Source organism: Ovis canadensis, chromosome 8 (assembly GCF_042477335.2).
Source record: "Ovis canadensis isolate MfBH-ARS-UI-01 breed Bighorn chromosome 8, ARS-UI_OviCan_v2, whole genome shotgun sequence".
In the NCBI taxonomy this organism is placed as follows: Eukaryota; Metazoa; Chordata; class Mammalia; order Artiodactyla; family Bovidae; genus Ovis; species Ovis canadensis.
The window spans coordinates 95600180-95622515 of NC_091252.1; the positions used below are offsets into that span (position 1 = coordinate 95600180).

General features: G+C 54.9%; 1 protein-coding gene across 4 annotated transcripts in view; it reads left to right on the plus strand.

The window, feature by feature from the left end:
- The first annotated feature begins 6570 nt into the window (after window positions 1-6570).
- Window positions 6571-22336, plus strand: part of LOC138445055 (solute carrier family 22 member 1) — a 36860-nt gene continuing 21094 nt past the window's right edge. For 3 of the 4 annotated variants that reach the window (XR_011258721.1, XM_069598859.1, XM_069598862.1), the window contains exons 1-6: window positions 6571-8051; window positions 13838-13941; window positions 16326-16480; window positions 19471-19639; window positions 20098-20212; window positions 20460-20566. Coding sequence is in view for 3 of the 4 variants with exons in the window: in XM_069598859.1 (XP_069454960.1) it covers window positions 7656-8051; window positions 13838-13941; window positions 16326-16480; window positions 19471-19639; window positions 20098-20212; window positions 20460-20566 (1046 nt within the window). In the remaining variant the exon portion in view is untranslated. The remainder of the gene's footprint in view (window positions 8052-13837; window positions 13942-16325; window positions 16481-19470; window positions 19640-20097; window positions 20213-20459; window positions 20567-22336) is intronic. The other variant, XM_069598860.1, reaches the window with a different exon arrangement.

Here is a 22336-nt window from a genome sequence, read left to right on the forward strand (position 1 = left end):
ACGACCACCTTCAGGGAGGTTGATGGCCACTCCAGGGGGTCATCTAGAAAGAATTCTTCCGTCCCTTTGCACCAGTTCAAGAGGTAGGCATGGAGGACATGGAGGTCTTACCTTTCTTCCGGAGTCAGGTCACCAGCGGGTAGTGTGCCTTGGGGTGGAGGTCAGGTTAGATTGATTAGAAACCCCTTCACCAGCTTTGGAGAATCCCCACGACCCAGAGGGACATGACTTCCTACTTCTCCAGATGAACTTGGCCGATGGGGAGTTGGCAGCTCAAGGGTGGCTGAGAGTGTTGTGCCTCCCGGGAGGGTGGGTCACTGCATGAATCCCAGGCAGAGCGGTCCTGCAGCTCCTCTCCAGGCTGCACGGACCCCGAGGCAGGGAGCTGGGTGTTTGGGAACAGAGTGGCCAGAGGTGCTGGGGAGGTAAGGCTGGAGTGTTGTCATGGAGCTTGAAGAGCCCCGTGACAGTCACTGTCGTTCCCATTCTGGGGGAAGTGAACTGTTTTCCCTAAAGATGCAGGGGAAGGCCAAAGTCAGGCTGTGAGTTATTATTCACATTTCTTTGCTTCCTCCTGGTAGTGAGCTATGGGCTTCCCTGACAGCTCAGTTGGTAAAGAATCTACCTGCAATGCAGAAGACCCCAGTTTGATTCCCAGGTCAGGAATATCCCCTGGAGAAGGGAAAGGCTACCTACTCCAGTATTCTTGGGCTTCCCTGGTGGCTCAGCTGGTAAAGAATCTGCCTGCAATGTGGGAGACCTGGGTTCGGTCCCTGGGTTGGGAAGATCCCCTGGGGAAGGGAAAAGACTACCCACTGCAGTATTCTGGCCTGGAGAATTCCATGGACTGTACAGTCCATGGGGTCATGAAGAGTTGGACACGACTGAGTGTCTTTCACTCTCTTTACTTCTTATGGTATTTTGGGCAATTAGTGAATCAGGTTCAATGAAGTTTACTTACACTGTTATTTTGATACAGAGTTAGAGGAAAACAGAACTGAACAAATGGTCCCGTCACCCCTGGACAGGATGAGAGTGTCAGGGGTCACCTGGTGGCAGCTCTGGGGACCCCCTTAGGGGAAGCATCCCGAGAGCAGACCTCACTCCCCCAGAGCAGTGCTGAGTCACTGTGGGGCGGGGGGGGGGGGGTGCGGGGGAGGGGAGGTAGCGGGCGCCATGAGGGGCGGGTCCCAGGCAGGCCCTGTGACCCTTGGCTTCAGATTAAAGAAATGAAATTGATGAAATGTACCAGGCAAAGAACTTTATTCCCTGAATCACATGAACATGAGCTGCTTCCATGATGCCTTGGGATGTCACCACCCCTGCCGCCCCCTCAACATGCATGGACCCTCGAGCTGTGGTGCCTCCGGCCTGCTGGTTGTCATGGGAACACTTTTCACTAGGAGGACCCCACTCAGAACCCTTCCCCATTCAGTTGCCCTGTCTTGAGTTTCCCTCCATCGGGGAAGTTGGCCTTTGACTTTCGTGACCCTGACGTGAGGTCGCCCTCCTCACCCACGATCACCCTCTGCCACCCCTGACGAGCGCCCTCCCCTCAGGGCTGGCCTTGCCCAGCCCACCGCTGTCCCGCTCTGCCCACCTTGTGGCTTCCCGACTCCTGCCGCAAGCACCAGGGAAGGGGCTCAGGATGAAAGAAGGCATGCTTGAGCGCGTTTTGACTGCTGGGTTATCTCATACAGCCACACTCCCCACAGGGACTGCCGCACGGAACACTTGTTCTGTGTGGCTTTTGACAGAGGTTCTGCAGACACTGGAGAGGACTTAGGTTTAAGAATGTTTGGAAAAGCCTGAATTTAAAGGGAAATGACCTTTCTTGGTACAAGGCAGAAGGTCTTTTGAAGGAGAGATGGCTGAGTGCACGTGAAGTCAGACTAGGGCGCGTGGCCAGCGAGTCTCCTAGAAGAGGAGCGGCACACGGTGGTCCCTGGGACCCGGGGGGTGTGTGGACCGCCCACCGGGGATGCTGTCACGATGGGCGGGGCTCTGTGGCTCCCTGGCAGGTCCCATGGAGCAGGATTGTGGTGGACTCTGCGAGGGCACACAGATGATTAACAATGACGATGGCCAGGTGGGCCCCGTCTGCCTCTCACCTGCCTTCCTCAGAGGAAGGCTTTGCTCCCTGCCCCCACCATTTGTGTCCCCCCAACACCACTCTCCTTGGGGTCAGTCTCCAGGAAACCGACCCTCAGCCCTGATGCTGAAGCGCAGTTGACCCTTGAGCAGCACAGGTTTGAACTGCACAGATCCACCTAGACGCAGATTTTTTTTTCAGTAAATAGCATGGTACTGAAAAAATGGTTGACAAAAATAAGGATATCACACGACACAGGACAATGAGATGAAACTAAAAATTTCTGTGTCCCTAAATGAAACTCTCCGGGGAGCCAGAAGGCACGTGCCTTCATTTCGGTCTCATCCAGGGCGGTGTTAGCGTTTGGACTGAAGGGAACCCTCTGCAGAGACTAGACGGCCCAGAAGAGCCTCTCCACCCAGGCACTGACCACCGGGGCCTCTGCGGATAAGCTCACCCACCGCCCCAGGCTTTCCTGATCCTCTCGGCTGCACCTGGGGCAGGAGGGAGGGTGAGTGTTGGCCCATTTTACAGGTGTGAACGTTAAGGCTTAGCAGATGTGTGGTGTACTGATGGAGGTGGGATCTAAATGACTCTAAAGCCCCTCCCTGCCTGTGTGCTGTCCGCTCGCTCTGTGGGCGTCTCCCGTCCCCTCGGTCAAGGGAAGGCTGTCCTTCCAGAGGCTCGGGCCAAACGCCTGGCACCTCTGGACCTCTCGCTGGCTCTCGCACCCCACATCCAGCCCATCAGCACATCCTGCTACCTCCACCTGCAATCACACCCTGAATGCGTTTCTCTCCAGCCCTGCTGGTGCCAGCTGGTCCAGCCCCCCGGGCCCAGCTGGGCAGTGGCAGCTTCCCCGTGCTTGGCTCAGACGGCCTTGAGGGGCTGCCCTCGCCCCTGGGTGAAGCCCCGGTCCTGCGGGGCCCTGTGTCCAGGCCCGAGGCCCCTCTGGCCTCAGTCCTGCTCCCTTGGCTTGCCTCTGTGGCTGCCCCACGGGCCTCCTTGCTCAGTCTGCCCAGCCCCTGCTTTTTCCTCTCTCTGGAACGTTTGTCCTCCAGTTCCCACCCCCAGAGCTCATTCTCCTGTCTCCCTCGAGGCTCAGCATCCCAGAGGCCCCCCCGACTGCTGGTTCTTAAGGCTGCAGCCCCCCACCCCTTCCTGCTCGAGATTTCCGTAGCACTTCCTACCTGCGAAGACACCGTCTCCCTACTTCCCTCACTGAGCTCGGATCTCTACCCTAAGATGCTGGTTCCTCTGTTCAAGGCTCTGTTCTCCCTGCCAAGAGCAGGGCCTGGTAGATTGCAGGAGCTCTACTTTGCAGAGAGTGAGTGGGTGGGTGGGTTCCTTAGTGGGACAGGGTGGTGGGTAGCTGAGGCCCAAGCCAGGATCTCTTGGACAAGGTTTCAGAACAGTGTCTGGAGGCTGGTCCTGGAATGTTCTCACCTCATCTGGAAAAGAGCTGAAGACCCAGGTGATGCCCGTGTCCTCCCTGGCCTCTGCCGATGTTGCTGGGCCAGCCCCCAACCCCCAGAGACCCCCAGCCCCAGGGGTGGCATCTGTAGGCACTGGGCCCTGGCGCTCTGGGGGCAGGGTGGGTAAGTCAGGATGTAGTGATGCTTCTGTGTCCAGGTCCCGGGACAGGCGGGATAAAGAGGACTGTCACAGCAGGTGAGGCAGACACAGAACACTGGGAGAACCATCCCAGTCCCTGGAGGAAGTGGAAGTAGAAGACTTCTGCCGAGAAAAATTGGCAGAACATCAGGCAGGGCCTTGTACAGTAAGCGCCGTGGGCAAACCCTGGCATCTACACTAAGGCACAGCTTAATAAACCATCCTCAACCATCAAAAAAAAAAAACCAAAAACTGATTGAGGCCTGGGAGGAGGAAGCACTCTGCCCAGCAGCCTTCCGTGTCAGGACTATGGGGCAGGAAACGCAGACCCAGCAGAGCCGGCCTGACTTCGGGAAGGAGCTTGAGGTGCAGGGAACGCACTTTGCCCCTAAGACAAGCTTCGCCCCCCAAGACAAGCTTCGCCCCCAAAGGCCTGGCTGGAGCCTCACCACGGGCTCCCATGCTGTTCCCACGCCTCTGGTGGCTTCCGTGCTCCCCACTGGAGTTAATGCCTGTCCCCTGATGGCCTCATGGAGCCATGCTGCCTTGGAAGAAGGTTCCAGGGTCACCGGGGGACCCCTCAGGACAGCACAGAGAGGGAAACAGCAACCCTGGGGCCAGGTCCGGGACAGCCATGGCCCCCCAACCACCATGTCCCCAGCTCAGCCCGGCGGGAGGGGCGCCCTGTGACGGCAGGAGCTTTGGGGCCACAGGGTGGGAGGCAGGCCAGCCGATCTCCCCAAAGGCCTCCTGGAAAATCAGCCCAGTCGTGTTGAAGTCAGTCCCCTGGGAGGTCATCCAGACCTAGGGAATCCCTGGTGGCTGGGCTTTCATTCTGCAGCTCTGGGCTTGCCCTGAATGCCTGTTCCTTTTCTATTTTCCCAGAGGGGAGCCCGGCCTCTGTCCTTAACTTCAGGAGGTCCCAAGGCCTGGGGTGAACTGTCTTGCAACAAAGGACATGTCTTGCACAAAATCTGTGTTTTGGGCTGCTGGGCAAGTTGAGCTGCAGCACAAGAGTCCTGGAAACACTGTCACTGGTCACTAGCCCTGCGGCTTTCAGTGAATTGATTTCTTAAGAACTGGCCAAGAGCCAGTGGCATGACAGCGGACAAGGGCCTCAGTTTCTTGTCTCTAACATGCTTCTAACCTCGAGGGTTTTCATGGGATCACGTAGTGAATATCGTGCTCAGAGAGGAATCTGGCCCGTCACCCCCGATGCCATTGAGGATGGTGGCACTGGCCTTTCCTGGCGGCACTTACCCACCAGCCTGGGTCGCTTCTGCAGTCTGGACTCCAGGATGACCGGCCACCCCCATGTGCCCCTGGCCGAGGGACTTGGAGACAGGGTCGGGGGGAGCCATGCAGAGCCGTGCACAGGTCTCCCTGCTCTGGGGTCCGAGGGGGAAAAGAGCTCTCAGGACACTGAGAGCAGGAGGGCAGCTCTGCCCAGACCTGGGTGGCTGCCGTCTCCTCGGGGAAGAGTGCGTGGTGGGTCCGGCCCAGCCTGGGGAGTGGGTGCGGGGAGGGCCCTGCTTGCTTCCTCCCCACAACGAGCTGAGAGCAGGGCCTTAGCAGCTGGCCGCTTCCCAAGCTGAGGCTGCGAGGCAGGGGAGCCCTGTGTGTCGCTTGTGGTGGAGAAATGCAGTGACTTCCTCGTGTGTAGGAAAACCCCGTTCTCCTTTCTCTCATGAGTCCTCCTCACTCCTCTCCCAGGACACTTCACTTCAGATCACCGAATGTGGGGCTTTTGCCCACACCAGACACTTGCCTGCAATGCCAGCCAGGTGTCCCACAATTTAACCCACTTCTGACCCCCTCGGCCTGGAGAGAGCCTCAGACCCCACCGGTTAAGGGCTTGGTCCCATGAGACCATGCCCCCTCGATGCCAGTCACTATGGCAGGTGACCCACAGTTCTGCCTGACTTGGCTACAGATCAGGGTCCTCTGACCGCTTCCCTCTTTGGAGTAAACTAATTTGTGAGAAAGTGGTACCTGCTCAGTCGTGTCCCATTCTCTGCGACCCCATGGACTGTAGCCCACCAGACTCCTCTGTCCATGGGATTCTCCAGGCAAGAGTACTGGAGTGGGGTGCTGTTTCCTTCTCCAGGGGATCTTCCTGACCCAAGGATTGACCCCGGGTCTCCTGCACTGCAGGTGGATTCTTTATCAACTAAGCCATGGGGAAGCCTCTGATTTGCTGGAGCAGCTCACAGAAGTCAGGGAAATGTTGGCTTGTCCACCAGATTATTAGAGAATATGGTGCAGCATCGGAGGAGCCAGGAGAGGAGACACACAGGGCGGGGGTGGGGGGTGGGTCCCAGTGCAGGAGCTGCGGTCCCCACAGACCTGGGGTATGGATATGATTGCTCTGAACCCCAGGTAGTGGGGCTCTTATGCAGGCTTCACCCCATCGGCATGACCCATGACCAACCATTTCAGCCCTTTTTGCTCAAGAGAGTGGGGAGATGGGGCTGAAAGTTCCAAGTTTCTAATCACAGGCTTACCTGCAGGCAGGCACCCACCCAGAGTCTCTTTGCGATCCCGTGGACTGTAGCCCGCCAGGTTCCTCTGTCCATGGGATTCTCCAGGCAAGAACACTGGAGTGGGTTGCCACTTCCTTCTCCAGGGGAATCTTCCCCACCCAGGGATTGAGCCTGCATCTCCTGTGTCTGCATTGGCAGGCAGGTTCTTTACCACTAGCGCCACCTGGGAAGACCCTAGCACACAATCATAGCTTGGTCTTACCCATGACCAGGAGCCACCCACAAGCCCACCCAGAGTCACCTCGTTGAACAGAAGACACTCCTAGGAAGTGTCAAGGGTTTCAGGGGCCCTGTGCCAAGAACAGGGAGGCGTGATGAAGACACAGTTCTATTATCTCACTCAGGCAGGAAGGGCAGTGCCTGGCCTGGGTGAGCTGATGCCTTGGGGAGGTTTGCCCCCCTCCCCACCCTCTCCCCTCCCACCGCACCCCAGTCAGTGCTCAGCCCAAGTAGGGAAGTTGTTTGCAGAGCTGCAGCTTCCTCCTGTCTCACCAGAGCAGCTGGTGCACCGCTGGGCTTGGGGCCAGCTCCCCGTGTCCACAGAGCAGAGAAGTGAGGGTCCCGGGAACGAGAGGGCACCCGGCACTCATTCGTGTCTGTTATCTGTCCCTCTTGCATGCACGGAGGGGGGACCCAACCTTAATGTTCTGTGTCCTCCCAGGCTGCAGTCGGGGAGGGGGAGGTGTTCTCTGCCTGCGGCCCTTTGATCTTTTCTACCAGCATCTCTGCCCAGGAAACCCATCAGGATCTGTGCTCAGAGGACCCCTGTGGCCCACTTTCCTGGGGATTCAGGGTGGGTGCATCACGGTCCAGCGGCCATGAGCCTGCCTGCAGACATAGTGATACCAGGAGAAGTCCTTTGTGGGTCCCGAAGAAGGCAGCCGTTCTACCCTGGGACAAGGACGTAGGGAAGTGAGTCAGTCTGGGAAGCGTGGCTCTCCCATCGCCCGCGGCCAGACCCTCGATGCACACTGCTTGAGACACCCCATCGTGAGTAGCAGGTCCGATAGCAGTGTGCTATCCTTGTTTACCTGGATGATAAAACATCTTTCAAGAAGAGGATCTCTCTGGAAGAGCCTGAAAGAGACTGCTGGGAGGGTCACGGCCACTTTCACTCACTCCCTTGGCCCTGGGAACCCCGGTGCCACAGAATCAGGTCCTCAGCCCAGGTGACTTCCCCCAGCCCAGCAGTCTGACCAATCATCATCCTCCTATCCCTGCCTGAAACCTGCCCTGTGGGTGAAAGATTGTTTCCAGCTGGCTGGCTTCCAAGGGTAGAAGCCAAGATGCTTAGACAGCAATTCGACTTCAGACCAGCCCATTGCAGAGAAACCCACATAAGACCCTGACCCTGAGCCCTGTGGCTGCTGTGGTCCGCTCAGAGCGATGTGCATGGAGGCTCAGTCATGCTCACCGTAGATGATGTACTGGAGCAGGTCGGGGAGTTCGGCTGGTTCCAGAAGCAAACCTTCCTGATCCTGTGCCTGCTGTCAGCCGCCTTTGCCCCCATCTACGTGGGCATTGTCTTCCTGGCCTTCACCCCGGACCACCGCTGCCGGAGCCCGGGGGTGGCAGAGCTGAGCCGGCGATGCGGCTGGAGCCTGGCGGAGGAGCTCAACTACACGGTGCCAGGCCCGGGGCCCGAGGGCCAGTGCCTTCGCTACGAGGTGGACTGGAACCAGAGCGCCCTTAGCTGCCTGGACCCGCTGGCAGGCCTGGCCGCCAATGGCAGCGCCCTGCCCCTGGGCCCCTGCGTGCAGGGCTGGGTATACGACACGCCGGGCTCCTCCATCGTGACCGAGGTAAGAGCGGGCCTTTGCTGCGGGGATAATGATGCGGGTTTCAGGGCAGAGAGGAAACATGATGGATCCTACAGGCTTCGACCCCACGTCAGCAAAGAGGCAGCGGGGTCGTGTTCTCTGAACTCCGGCGCATCAGACTCCGTCCTGGGCATTGCTGTTCCTCCCTTGTTCAATCCTCCGCACACTCTGGGTGTTAGAGGAGGGAACTGGGGCTCGGAGACACCATCGCCTGCCAGGCTGAGCTGGACTGCTTGGATGGGGGGCCCCTGAGGAGACTGGCTCCCTCAGCCTTCTGCCCCACTGGCTTCTCCAGGGCCTGCAGAATCCACCTGGGGGCCAGCGGCCCCACCATCAGAGATGCGAGGCCCCATCCCTCCATTCACAAGCCGTGGGCATGTGACAGCTCAGTGCTGGTCTCTGAGGCGGTGTGGAAGCTGCCCTGGAGTCCGACTGAGCCCCAGCCATGCCCCGAGTTGGCTGAGTGTCGCTGTGTAGGTTACTCAGCCTCTCTGAGCCTCAGTTTCCTCATCAGTCAACCAGCGATGACAATGCCCTGCTTCCCAGGGGTCAGCCGAGGACAGCGAAGGTGCTGATCAGACAATCCAGAAGAGTGGCAGGGTCAGCACCCCTGGGTGTCCAGCACCCAGCTGCACCGGGTATCCCCTCCATGGCCCACAGGAGAGCAGGATGGTGGCAGAGCGCTTGCCTGGATAGGTTAGTGGGTTATCTGAGCATTTGCTTTGAGAATATCTTACCGAGAAGCCAGCAGATTTCTTTCCTTCATGGGCCCTTTGGAAAGTGCTATGCTGTGTCAAGCATGGGCACTTGGAAACTGACCTCAAGGTTGCTTGGTGAAGTCACAGGAGACATTTAGACACATTAGTTGCTCAGACATGTCCGACTGTTTGCAACCCCACGGACTGTAGCCTGCAAGGCTCCTCTGTCCATGGGATTCTCCAGGCCAGAATGCTGGAGTGGGTAGCCATTTCCTTCTCCAGGGGATCGTCCCGACCCAGGGATCGACCCTGGGTCTCCTGCATTGCAGGCAGATTCTTTACCATCTGAGCCACCAGGGAAGCCATTTGGTGAAGCCACAGACCAGAACTACGCAGAGTCTGTCTGTTAGCAAACTGCTCACCTGAAACAAGGTAGCTGAGTGGCCTGAGCAGCACACGTCCAGCTGGAGAAAAGCGCCTTGTCCACTCCTCTGGCCCCACGGCCCGCTGTCTTGGGGGCGGGGGAGCAGGTGTGGGTGCCCTTGCTCAGACATCCAGTCTCCGAGGCGTCTCCAGTCGTAGATGTCCAGGTAGAGGACTCGCCTTCCAGGGATGCTGAACTGGCCGCTCATCTTGCTGGGAATCTAGAAACAGACCCAGACGGGGATGTATTGTTCTCTGTGGCTGAGGCACACTCTGCTTGGAAAGGATCAGCTAGATGCATGAATTCATCCATTCACCCCTCCATCTATTCCCTCAGTAACCATGTCCTGAGCTTTTCCTCTGTTCTGGCACTGGGTATGATGCCAGGAGGGACACAGAGGAAGCCCATGAGGTTCAAGGAGTTTGCAGTCTCCAGGGTGTGAGGGAGGGGTGGTGGCCGTGAGAATAAGATTGGTGTCTCAGACAAGGAGGGGGACCTTACTGTTCAGCTGGCCGCTGGGGTCTTCCCGCGGGAGGCGGCAGACTTTCTGCACTGGAGTGCAGCTGATTTACGGTGCTGTGTCAGTTTCAGGCAAGGTGATTCAGCTATGCCGTCCCAGGCTAAGTCGCTTCTGTCGTGTCAGACTCTGCGACCCCATGGACTGCAGTCTGCCAGGCTCCTCTCTGTCCGTGGGATTCTCCAGGCAAGAACACTGGAGTGGGTTACCATGCCACCTCCCTGACTCAGCTATATACACATATATATCTATTTTTCTCAGATTCTTTTCCCTTCTAGGTTATTACAAAATATCAGGTGTAATTCCCTGTGCTACACAGTACGTCCTTAGGACCGAGTATTTGAATGGGGCCTAGGGTGGTATTTTGAGCTGCTAGGAGAGCAAAGAGGGTGCGTCGGGGAATGTGAACTGAAGCTCAGGGGAGAGGGAGCAGGGACCACGTTCAGGGAGCAATAGTTGTTGAATTGGCTGGAATTCAGTAGAGGAGTCATGAACAGAATGGTGGTGGCTCAGCTTTGGGCCAGAGTGCTGAGATCTTACATCAGGTCACCAGATAAAATGCTGGACGCCCATTAAATTTGAATTTTGGGTAAACAACGAATATTTATTTAGGATCATTAGGTCCCAGATATTGCATAACATTTGATACTGACAGCTGAGGCTGGGGATTCAGATACTGCTGAGGACACGATTGCACTAAAAAAAAAGTGTTGTTTATCTGAAATTCCAGTTCGGAGGGGAACCCCATATTTTTTTTTGCTCTAAAACTGGCAACCCTACCTTTGTGCCAAGTGGCAGTTCGGGCAGAGGAAGAAGACAGTCCTCACGGGACTTGGGGATGGTCCAGGCGCTGGTGGGGAGTGGGGGTGACGCTCCCCAGAGGTGGGGAGAGCTTGAAGAGGCCGACATGGGCCCTGGCAGGGCTGTCAGTCAACGTGGCTGCCATAGGGTCAAAAAGAAGGATCGATTTTAGAGACGCAGACCTGGCAGGGGTTGGGGAGGAGGAGGGGCCCGATTTGCCAAAGGGTCCTGGCCAGGGAGGCAGGGCGGCTGAGACCCTGAACAGTGAGGCTGGGACACTGGGAAGTAGCAGGTCATGCATGTGGGGCGCCTGGGCGGGGCGGGGGCTTGGGGAGGGGACACAGCCCCGACTGGCTGACGGTGGGACCCGCGCACTCTGGGGAGGGCTGGGGGAGACGGTTTGGGATTGTGGCTAGGGCTCAGCTGGGGGCACACTAGTGTACTGGGGGGGTGGGACTCAGCTGGAGGTGAGCAGGCGATGAGACGCGGGGCCTCAGGAGTGGAGGACCACTTCTCCTGGGTGGAACACGCCTCCTCTGACTCACCCTTCCCACTGCTTCACAACAACTTTTGCCTCCTCCCCTTAGCCTAAGCTGAAGCTTATTTGGGGGAGAATCCTCCCTAGTTATTCATTTCTGCAGAAATAATCTTTAACATGACCTTGCCTTGGACGTTGGAATTGGCTGAAGGAAAGACAATGAGCTGACCTCTTTGAACCCCCAGCTCCCCATCCCTCCCCACCCTGAGGGCAGAGGTCAGGGTCCATTTGGGGCAGGAAGGTGCTGGTTTCCCAACTCACCTGATCCCTGGGATCACCTGGATTCCAACCCATGATCTGCTGAGACAGAACCCACGGGAACCTGGATTCTAACGAGGACGCTGGGTGACTCTGTGCCCTGTGAGCTTGGCCAGCCTGCTGCTCTATGGGTCACGTCCACCATACAGCCTGGCCCCGGAGAAATCCCCAGTGAAGTCCCAGCAGGGAGAGGGACCTGGTCTAGGAGACCCCACCCCACCCCGTGGCCCCCCTGTACAAACCCAAGGCTTTCTGTCTTCCTAGGGGCACAGAGGGGCCCCAGGGACAGTGGCTGGGTCTGGGATCACAGGGCGCAGGCAGGTGCCTGAAGACAGAGCCCCTTGGCATAGCTGGGGGCAGAGTTCTTAAGGGAGGCGGCGTCAGTAGGGAAGGCCAGGCCCCTCTTCCTCCAGTTCCATGAGCTCCCTGGCTTCTGCACGCCCCCAGAGCAGAATGGCATGCAGGGCATTTCAGGGAGGGTGGCAGAGACATCTTACAAAGATGCTGATTGCAAAGAGTAGAAACACCCCCAAACCATTGCCCTGTGGCTTTGGGGGCATCTAGTACGCACAGAACATCGTCCTGGGTGTTGTAGGTGGAGGCTCCAGAGAGGCCGCTGGAGAGGCTGACCTGGGCCAGCGAGATAACAACTCCCAGGAGCGGCCTCCCCTGAGTTCCACTGACGGGGCCCAGGGCCACAGACAAACCAAACAGCAGCAGGAGAAACTCCTCAGGGCGGTGTGCTTCCAGCTGAATTTTCAAGGGAATAAACACCTGGAGTGAGAGTTGAACCATAAAGAAAGCTGGGCACCAAAAAACTGATGTTTTTGAACTGTGGTGTTGGAGAAGACTCTTGAGAGTCCCGTGGGCTGCAAGGAGATCCAACCAGTCCATCCTAAAGGACATCAACCCTGAATATTCATTGGAAGGACTGATGCTGAAGCTGAAACTCCAGTCCTTTGGCCACCTGATAAGAAGAGCCGACTCACTGGAAAAGACCCTGATGCTGGGAAAGACTGAAGGCAGGAGGAGAAGGGGGTGACAGAGGATGAGATGGTTTGATGGCATCACGGACTTGATGGCATCATTGATTCGATGGATATAAATTTGAGCAAATCCCAGGAGACAGTAAAGGACAGGGAAGCCTGGCATGCTGCAGTCCCTGGCGTTGCAGAATCAGACATGCCTGAGTGACTGAACAACAAAAAGTAAAGCCTCCATTTAAAAAGTTAAATGGTTCAGTATTTACTAAACCACGGGCACATGGTTTCTCCCTGCAGTGCCCACAGGGGCTTCACGAAGGTGATAGGAGCAGCTCCACACATGCCTTCCAGACAGGAGACCGAGGCCCCCCTGCTTTCTGCTCCTCTGTGCTCCCAGTGGGGATGCTTCTGCACTTGGGCCTCCCAGAGCACCCAGGCCTGCTGGCATCACCACGCATGTGCCAAGCACGGAGAGGCGATCCCTGGACCTCACTCCCAACAAAGACCAGGCAGATTGGCCCCTGTCTTTGCCTCTGTCCTTCTGCCCTGGTTCCTCCCAGGCACATGGGACCCTCTGCATCTCCTGCCGCTTCTGGGCTCCCACATCCCTGGCATGCAAGGCTGCACAGGGCTGCTCCCCAGACGCCCCCACCAGCTGGCCTCTGCGTCTTTGGTAAGAAATTCTCACGTTGATACAGTTCCATCAGTCATGACAAATTTACACAATTATTGGGTAGAATTTATGGAATAAAACATGTGATTCAGTTCAGTTCAGTCACTCAGTCGTGTCCAGCTCTTTGCGACCCCATGGACTGCAGCACGCCAGGCCTCCCTGTCCATCAGCAATTCCTGGACCTTACTCAAACTCATGTCCATCGAGTCGGTGATGCCATCCAGCCATCTCATCCTCTATTGTCCTTTCTCCTCCTGCCCACAATCCCTCCCAGCATCAGGGTCTTTTCCAATGACTCAGTTATTCGCATCAGGTGGCCTAAGTATTGGAGTTTCAGCTTCAGCATCAATCCTTCTCAGGAATATTGAGGATTGATTTCCTTTAGGATGGACAGGTTGGATCTCCTTGCAGTCCAAGGGACTTTCAAGAGTCTTCTCCAACACCACAGTTCAAAGCATCAATTCTTTGGCGCTCAGCTTTCTTAATTAAGGGTTTTTACCAATTCTGGGAAACACGTCATATTTATTTTACATAATTTTTGCTTTTGGATAATTACTTTGCTGTATTTCCTCTAGAAACCTTACCACTTGGCCACCCTGTCCTTTGAAAACTATCAGGGGTACCTGACAACAGACTCTTTAATTAGTATATATTGAGGGTAAACCCAAGATAAAGATATCAGGCATATAATGACACTGCCTGAGATTCCTCAGAAACCTTGCATTTGTCTTACGAAAATGTGGTGAAAGGAAAGACTGTGAGGGGCCCCGGGATCCCACATTTTTGCATAGTGTGTTGACATTTTCTGCAGGGAAAATGGTAGGCGTAGTTTAACTTACAAATGGTCTTTTGTGTCTTGGCCCTTCCGACCTGCAGTTTAACCTGGTGTGTGATGACTCTTGGAAGGTGGACCTCTTTCAGTCCTGTGTGAACTTGGGCTTCTTCCTGGGCTCTCTGGGAGTCGGCTACATCGCAGACAGGTATGTAAAGGCGGATCCGACCAAGCACAGCGCCAGCACTGTGGGGAGAAGGGACTTCAGCGGCCGGAGGTGGGAGAAGTGGCCAGAGGGAATCTTCGCAGAACTTGAGACTCAACATGGTAGGGAGTGAGGGACGATGTGGGGCAAGACAATGGGAGGAAGCTGGGGACTTAGGGGGGACTTCAGAGGTTGAGACTTGCAGGCAGGTTGTGTAGCTGGGATGCAGGGCTTAGAGGAAGGGGGCAGAAAGCCAAGGATTATGCTTCTGGCAGATGGGTGGAGGGGGGCAGGGCCATTTTTTGAGACAGAGAGGGTTAAGAATATCCTCCACTGCAGCTTTTAGGAGATGTGTTTTAGAGCAGCGTGTAGACAGAGAAGAGTGCCAAGTAGACAGTTGGATACATAAGGTTCAGGCTGGAGTTAAATATTTGGGATTTGCCGCCAGTAACTGGTATTTAAAGCGATAAACCAGGTTTGAGATAAGCTAGAAGAGGGTATGCAGAGAGAAGTTCAACATGTAGAAGCTGGTGAGCAAGGACAGTGTCAGTGGGAGGTTGGAAATGAGAGATGAGGAAGTGGATTTTTGTGTGTGGACAGCTCTTTCTCCCCCCACAGTATTTCCCTAAAGCGTGTTAATCATCTTTGCATGCGGGAAGGAGGTAGAATCAATGGTTCCATCACTAATATTTTTAGTATTTATCTATTTATGTATCTATTTGCAGGAGTAGATGATTGTCATTAGAAGCTATATTTGTTTTGTTTCTTAAATCTTGCGTATGAGTGAGGCCACATGGTATTCGTTTTTCTCTGACTGCTTTCACTTAGAGCTTTACCCTCCATGTCCATCTTCACTGCCACAAATACGTTCTTTTTTATGGCTGAGCACTACTGCATTGTATACATATCTATAATATATAATAATAATAATATAAATATAATATAATATAAATATATAATAATATATAATATTATATATATACACACACATATATATACACACACATCTTCATATCAGTTCAGTTCAGTTCAGTCACTCAGTCATGTCCAACTCTTTGCAACCCCATGGACCACAGCATGTCAGGCCTCCCTGTCCATCACCAACTCCTGGAGTCCACCCAAACTCTTGTCCATTGAGTCAGTGATGCCATCCAAGCATCTCATCCTCTGTCCTCATCCTTCTCCTCCTGCCGTCAATCTTTCCCAGCATCAGGGTCTTTTCAGATGAGTCAGTTCCTGACATCAGGTGGCCAAACAAAGTATTGGAGCTTCAGCTTCAGCATCAGTCCTTCCATGTATTGCTTATATTGGAATATATTCCATATATTGCTTTCATATATTGGCAATTTAGCTAATACTGCAATAAACATGGGGCTGCAGATGTCTTTTTGAATTAGGGTTTTTGTTTCCTTTGGAGAAATATTCAGACCTGAGATTGCCGGATTGCATGGTGGTTCCATGTTTAATTTTTTGAAGAACCTTCGTCCTGTTGCTTCCATTTTCCATGATGGCTGCCTCAGTTTCTATTCCCATCCACAGTGTCCTAAGCTCCCTTTTTTTCACATCCTTGCCAACACTTATTGTTTATTGTCTTTCTGATAATGGCCATTCTGATAAGCATGAGGGGATATCTCATTGTAGTTTTTTAAAAATGTTTTTTAAAAATTATTTTTAATTGGAGGATAATTGCTCTAGAATATCGTGTTGGCTTCTGCCGTAGGCCAGTGTGAATGAACCATAAGCATACACATGTCCCCTCCCTCTTGAACCTCCCCCCCAACCCCCACCTCACCCCAGCCCTCTAGGTTCTCACAGAACGCCGGTTGAGCTCCCTGTGTTTACAGCAACTTCCCTGCTCTGATTTGCATTTCCCTGCTGACTAGGGATGTTGAGCATCTCTTCACGTGTTTGTTGGCCCACTTTACTCATGAAAAAAAGAAAGGAAAAACACTTTTCAATAATTATACTATTAGAATTGAATATTTCCCCAGAAAAACCTTATGAGCATTGATAAGGTTAACTATGTGGGTGGGTGGGGACCTGATTTCTGGTGCACCCTGTTAAGTCTGTGAATAGTAATGCAATCTATTAAATACAAAGATAACAAGAGGGGATGAGTCTGAGGACTGGGCGGGTCACAGAGGGAGACCCTGGTCCTTGACTGAGAGTGGTCGGGATTCCTCTTCCAAGTGACTTCGTTAAACCTGCAAGAGTTTCCGGTCGCTGTCACGGAGTGGGGACCAGGTCAGGCCTGAAGAAGGGGCCGCGATGTGTGATGGACTGCACGATGCCGCAGAGAAACTGTCTTGTCTCCCACTAGAGAGCCTGCTGTCCCTTCGTCCCTGTGAACACTCAACGCTCACCTCACTGTCTGCTTGTCTCGGAAGGTTTGGCCGCAAAGTGTGCCTCTTGGCCACCACCATCACCTGCGCCATCTCGGGCGTCCTCACGGCCGTGGCTCCAGACTACACGTCCCTGCTGCTCTTCCGCCTGCTGCAGGGGCTGGTCAGCAAGGGCAGCTGGACGGCTGGCTACACCCTGAGTAAGCATCTGCTGGCCCGAGGTTTCCAGCCACTTTGAGAAGCCCGGGAGGTCAGACAGTGGGGTAGAATGGGACGAAGCCGAACATGCAGGCGGGTTTGTTTTGGAGGAAGCCTAGAGAAAGTGTGGCCTCGCTAGCTGTATTTGTGTTTGTGTGATTGGAACTGAGTGTGCCATCAGAATGGCCTCTGTCTCTTTGTTTGAGAGACACTTATATAACCACTTATATGGGTCCTTTTTTTCCATATCAACTAATCTGTTTGGGAAAAGGAGATCACGTGTGATGTGTTTACAGTGATGGGGGTGTGTAGGAAGGGGAGACAGGTGGGAGAGTATTTTAACGTTTTGAATATAAACTAACCAGCCTCTTCCAAAAGAAATACAACAAACTCCACTTGTTTGAAGGACACTCAAGAGTTAGGCTGCAGTCCATGGGGTTGCAAAGAGCCGGACACAACTGAGCGACTCCACTTTCACGCCTTGGAGAAGGAAATGGCAACCCACTCCAGGGTTCTTTCCTGGAGTCCCAGGGACGGCGGAGCCTGGTGGGCTGCCATCTATGGGGTCGCACAGAGTCAGACACAACTGAAGTGACTTAGCAGCAGCAGCAGCAGCAGCAGCAGCAAGAGTTAGGGGAGAAGATACAAGAGGAAATAAAAGAAGCTCTTATACTTTGGCCGACTCATTGGAAAAGACCCTGATGCTGGGAAAGACAGAAGACAGCAGGAGATGGTTAGACAGCATCAGCCACGAATGGACATGAACCTGGGCAAACTCTGGGAGGTGGTGAGGGACAGGGAAGCCTGGTGTGCAGCTGTCCATGGGGTCTCAAAGAGTCGAACATCACTTGGCGACTGAACAAGCTAATCAAAAAAGAGATAGACACAATGATGAAAAAACTCAAGTGTAAAACAATGTAATTCTATATACTATTTTTTCTTTCAAGTTTTCTCTGAAGAGTAAGAATAGAAAATGAAAAATACTTCTGTAGAAGAAAGCATCATAGCCGCCTGTGTATCTCTCAGCCCATGGATGGCTGGATGGGTACATCAGACAGCATGAGGATGGCCCAGGTTTTTGCCAGGTCTCGCCATCTTTGAAAACGGACTCTTATGGCTTGACATTCTAAGAAATAGTTCACTAGGGCCAAAAAACCCCATGTTCCTCCCCCAAGAAATCATGAACACACTAGTTTAGTGAGTTCAGCACATATCAGCTGCAACGGCCCAGCCATCTAGAGGCTGAACGTGCCGTATTTGGCACCTGGTGACAAGGATTAATTTAAGGTCAAATCTACACCCAAGTCTGATCAGCTGTGTGGTCCTGGGCACGTTCCATAATCTCTCTGTGCCTCAGGATCCTGCACGTGGGGACCGCGGTGCCGTGAGGTCGATGAAGGGCCACAGGGGAAGCCCAGAGCCATGCCTGCCCCTTCTCCTCCCTGTGGTGTGGCTGTTGCCCTGTGGCAGGCACAGGGGCGGGGCAGGAGATGCCGAGATAGATAAGGCCTCCCATCCTGCTCTCAAGACACCAGTCAGCCCCAAAGGAAATCAACCCTGAATATTCATTGGAAAGCCTGTTGCTGAAGAGAAAGCTCCAATACTTTGGCCATCTGATGCAAAGAGTTGATTCGTTGGAAAAGACCCTGATGCTGGGAAAGATGGCATGTAGGAGGAGAAGGGGGTGAAAGAGAATGGGATGGTTGGATGGCATCACTGACTCAATGGACATGAGTTTGAGCAAACTCTGGGAGAGAGTGGAGGACAGATGAGCCTGGTGGGCTCTAGTCCATGGCTACCAACCAAACAGTGAAGTTGCTCAGTCATGTCCGATTCTTTGTGGCCCCATGGGCTACAAGCCAGTACAAAGAGTCAGAAACAGCTTAGCAACTGAACAACAACCTCCGTCAAGGAGCTCCCAGGCTAGAGAGAAAGGAAGACAGACCCAGAATGCTACCTGTCAGTGATGGAGTGCGTGCTGTCCTGGCTTGCCTCCTTCCCACGGCTCCCTGCCTTGCTTGGAGGTCCCATACTCCCTGGTCCTGCACGAGGGGCTCCCCTTCAGTCTGCGTGACCGACTCCTCCTCTTTTCCCAGCCCAGGACGTCTTCCTCCTCCACCCCCAAGCCTGCTCCCCCTGTGCCCCTCTCCCCAGCCCCCCATCTGCTTTCCTCTCGGCATACCTCCGGCACCACAGCCCTCTTGCTCCACTGCTGCTCCTGCTGGGCCCCCCACCACGCTGGCCTCTGCTCCACACTGGCCCACCCCCGGGGCGCCCACAGGCAGCAGCGCGGTGGGGGTCCTTTAGCAGACGTAACATCGGGTCACCCCTGTGCTACGGTGCCTCTGTGCCTCCCACACTTGAAGCCAGTGTTCTCCGCAAGCCTACGAGACCTGCCCACCCCCCTACCCCAGGAGGGCGCACGGCCCCCGTGGCCCGACCTCACCCAGCGGTCACCAGGGCTGCTATCCCTCTGCCTGGAACTCGCTTTCCCATTCTGGGTTCAGTTAACTACTGCTCCTCCCGATGGCTCAAATTTCCTCCACGAGCTCTGCTCCACTGCTCTCTGAAAATCTGCGACCCCCGGAGACTCCCCCACCTTTCTGGCTATTTATGCTTTCTTCCCACATGGCCCGCATCATGCCAAGACCTGGGTGTGATGAACACAGTGTGTGCGTCTGGTCCACCACCTCTCATGAGGCTGTGAGGTTAGGAGGGCGGGACTGTGCCCACAGAGCTGGAGATGCATCTGAACACCTGTGACAGGGCCAGGTCCCTGGGGTGCACTCAAAGGTGTTGGTGTTAACAGCACTCCCTTGGGGGGTCGTGGGAAATACTCCAGCTAATCCTGGAGCCAATGGGAGGAAGGTTCTGGGCGGGAGAGCCCCGTAGACAGAATACTGCACTGTGCAAAGGCGGGGGGAGCTGCAGACGGCAAATGGGGGATTTTAAAGCGGATGGGAGCCCGCAGGTGACGTCTCTCTGGTTTCAGTCACAGAGTTCGTGGGCCTGGGCTACAGACGGACGGTGGCCATCCTCTACCAGATGGCCTTCACCATTGGGCTTGTGCTGCTCTCCGGACTGGCCTACATCCTCCCGCACTGGCGCTGGCTGCAGCTGGCCGTCTCCCTGCCCATCTTTCTGCTCCTCTTCTGCTACTGGTACTGTGTCCCCATGGGGACCAGTCTTCCCCACAGCCAGGGCGGTCCTACCCGCAGGCCCGGGGCTTCCAGCCACCCACGTCATCTGGGGTGCTCCGTCATGGGGTAGCCCTCATTCCTGGGGGAGAGCCACCCTCAGCCACCCTTTAAAGAAACAAATTCGCATCACCCAGAGATGCTAAAAGTCAGACAAAAGTTCACCTAGCCACGAAGTAGGCGTCTGCTCTTTGACGAGCCGGTGAAGCAGGAGATGAAGGAATGGAGCCATCTCTGGGGTGTGCCCATCAGACAGGACCACTGGCAGAATGGACGAGGAAGCTGTGGTTCATATACACAAGCAATACTTCTCAGCTATAAAAAAGAATGCATTCGAGCCAGCTGCAGCGAGGTTCTCTTTTGATCTTAAACTCAGACGGGCTCTGGGGGAGACGCTAAGTGGGGATGATCTGCGTCCGCAGGTTTGTGCCCGAGTCCCCCCGATGGCTGTTATCGCAAAAGAGAAACACTGAGGCGATAAAGATCATGGACCACATTGCCCAAAAGAACGGGAAGCTGCCTCCTGCTGACCTGAAGGTGACTCACTTGCAAGGGTTTTCTCTCCTCACTGAATGCTGTGTCGGGTTTATGACTTAGCGCTTGCCTGTGGGACTTGCCTGGGGAGGCGGGAAGGTGCTGGAACTCTTCGGGGTGATGAGTATGATGACCGACCTCGGGGTGGTGGCTGGTGGGAGGCAGGGGGTGGGGTGGGCGAAGGGCTTTGATGGCGATTCCTGATCACGGTGGCAGCCTGGATGTGGCTGATGCCCTGACTCTCTCCTAGATGCTGTCCGTAGAGGAGGACGTCACTGAGAAGCTGAGCCCCTCGTTCACAGACCTGTTTCGCACGCCCATCCTGAGGAAGTACACCTTCATCCTGATGTACCTGTGGTAAGGGGTCTTTCCAAGGCCCCATGCACTTCCCTGCATGCCTGGGTACACGTCAGAGATGGTGGGCCAACTTACGGAGGGGGGAAACGAGAGGCATGAAAAAGCATTTCCAGATGGCTTTCCACTCAAAAAGCTCTTAAAAAGACACCTGTATTTCTCCTTTGAGGACATCCAAGTAAAGGAAAGGCCTCATTTTAGTAAGAAGAAATCCCCATGTAGAAAAGTCAGCAGTGAGCCGGAAGGAGGTGACAGGGTTGCCAGAAACCCCATGTTTCAGGAGCCAAGTGCTGACTTAGCCCCCGTAGGTAGATGAGATTTCAGGGATTCTCCAGGACAGCAGTACTTCTCTGGTGGCTCAGACAGTAAAGCATCTGCCTACAATGTGGGATACCCGGGTTCGATCCCTGGGTTGGGAAGATGCTGGAGAAAGAAATGGCAACCCACTCCAGTACTCTTGTCTGGAAAATCCCATGGACGGAGGAGCCTGGTAGGTTAGAGTCCATGGGGTCACAAAGAGTCGGACACGACTGAGTGACTTCATTTTCTGGGCTGTCAAAGAGGAAGAAGACTTCCTCATGTCTGAGGACTTGACAGAGCCTGCGGAAAGCACAGGCGTGCTTTATTCACACCGATTAGGAAACGCCTGTCCACGCCTAGCACTCTTTGCACACCCTGGGGCTGTGTCACTCTCCCCGGTGGCTTCCTCGAGATGGGTCTTCTCCCTCTTCCCCTGGGGGGCTGGGTCAGCTCCTCACCTCAGCACTTGCTCCTCCAACCCCGGTGGCCCTTCAGTTACTTCTGGAAACCCCTGGGCCAAGTATCCGGGTTGCCCTTCCACTGGGGTCACTCTGCCGCCCTGCCCTTCTTTGCCCCTCTGTGAAATAAGGGTTCCAATGATGAGGGCAGTGCCTGGCACGTAGCAGCCGCTCCGTAAATATTTGTGGGAGCTTAAATGAGTAACCAGTGTTCCACAGAGTCCATCCTGAGTTCTCTAGATGCTGGGTTGTCTCCTGGTCCCCAGTCCCTGTGTCTGCAGGCTGGCCCTGGGAGCCCTTGTGCCCGCCGTGTGAGGGGCCCAGGGACCCCTGCAAGCATACCAGGTCCCTGGTGCCTTTCTCTTGATTCTCAGCATCCAACACCATGGTACCTCTTGGGTTGGAGGCCCAGGACCCCACAGACAGGAAGGCTTGCTCCCCTCCTGTATAAGCCCGGGTCCCATCTCCACCCCTAGCATTCCTGTCGAGGCGGTGATTCTGTCTCCTCAGCTCTCTCACACCCCTCCACGCAAGCTTTCCATAAATCCCTCTCTGTCTTGAAAACCTATCCCGAACGTGCCATTTTCCCATCGCCTGTGCTCTTAGGCGTGAGTGTGGCAATCTCCCATCCAGCTCGTCGCGGTAGCCTCCTTGCTGGCGGTCTGCTCCCGCTCCTGTTCCCCCCTCCCCAGAGCACAGGTCACGGATGGCATCACCTCCTGTCCACATCCTCATAGTCTTCCTAATTCACTGAGAAGAAACCTAGCTTCCTTCCACGGCCTGCAAGGCTTCATGCCATCTGGCTCTGGACACCTTCTCTTACTGTACACGCCCCCTGCCCCCGTCTGCTCCATTCATTACAGCAACTCGGGGCCGGGGGGCCCATCACTTCCCGGCTGTGTGACCTTCAGGAAGCTTCTTGACCTCTGTGACTCAGTTTCCTCATCAGCCAATGGAGGCAATGATAGGATCTACTCACGGGCATGTTGGAAGAATTAATGTGATAATGCGTGCG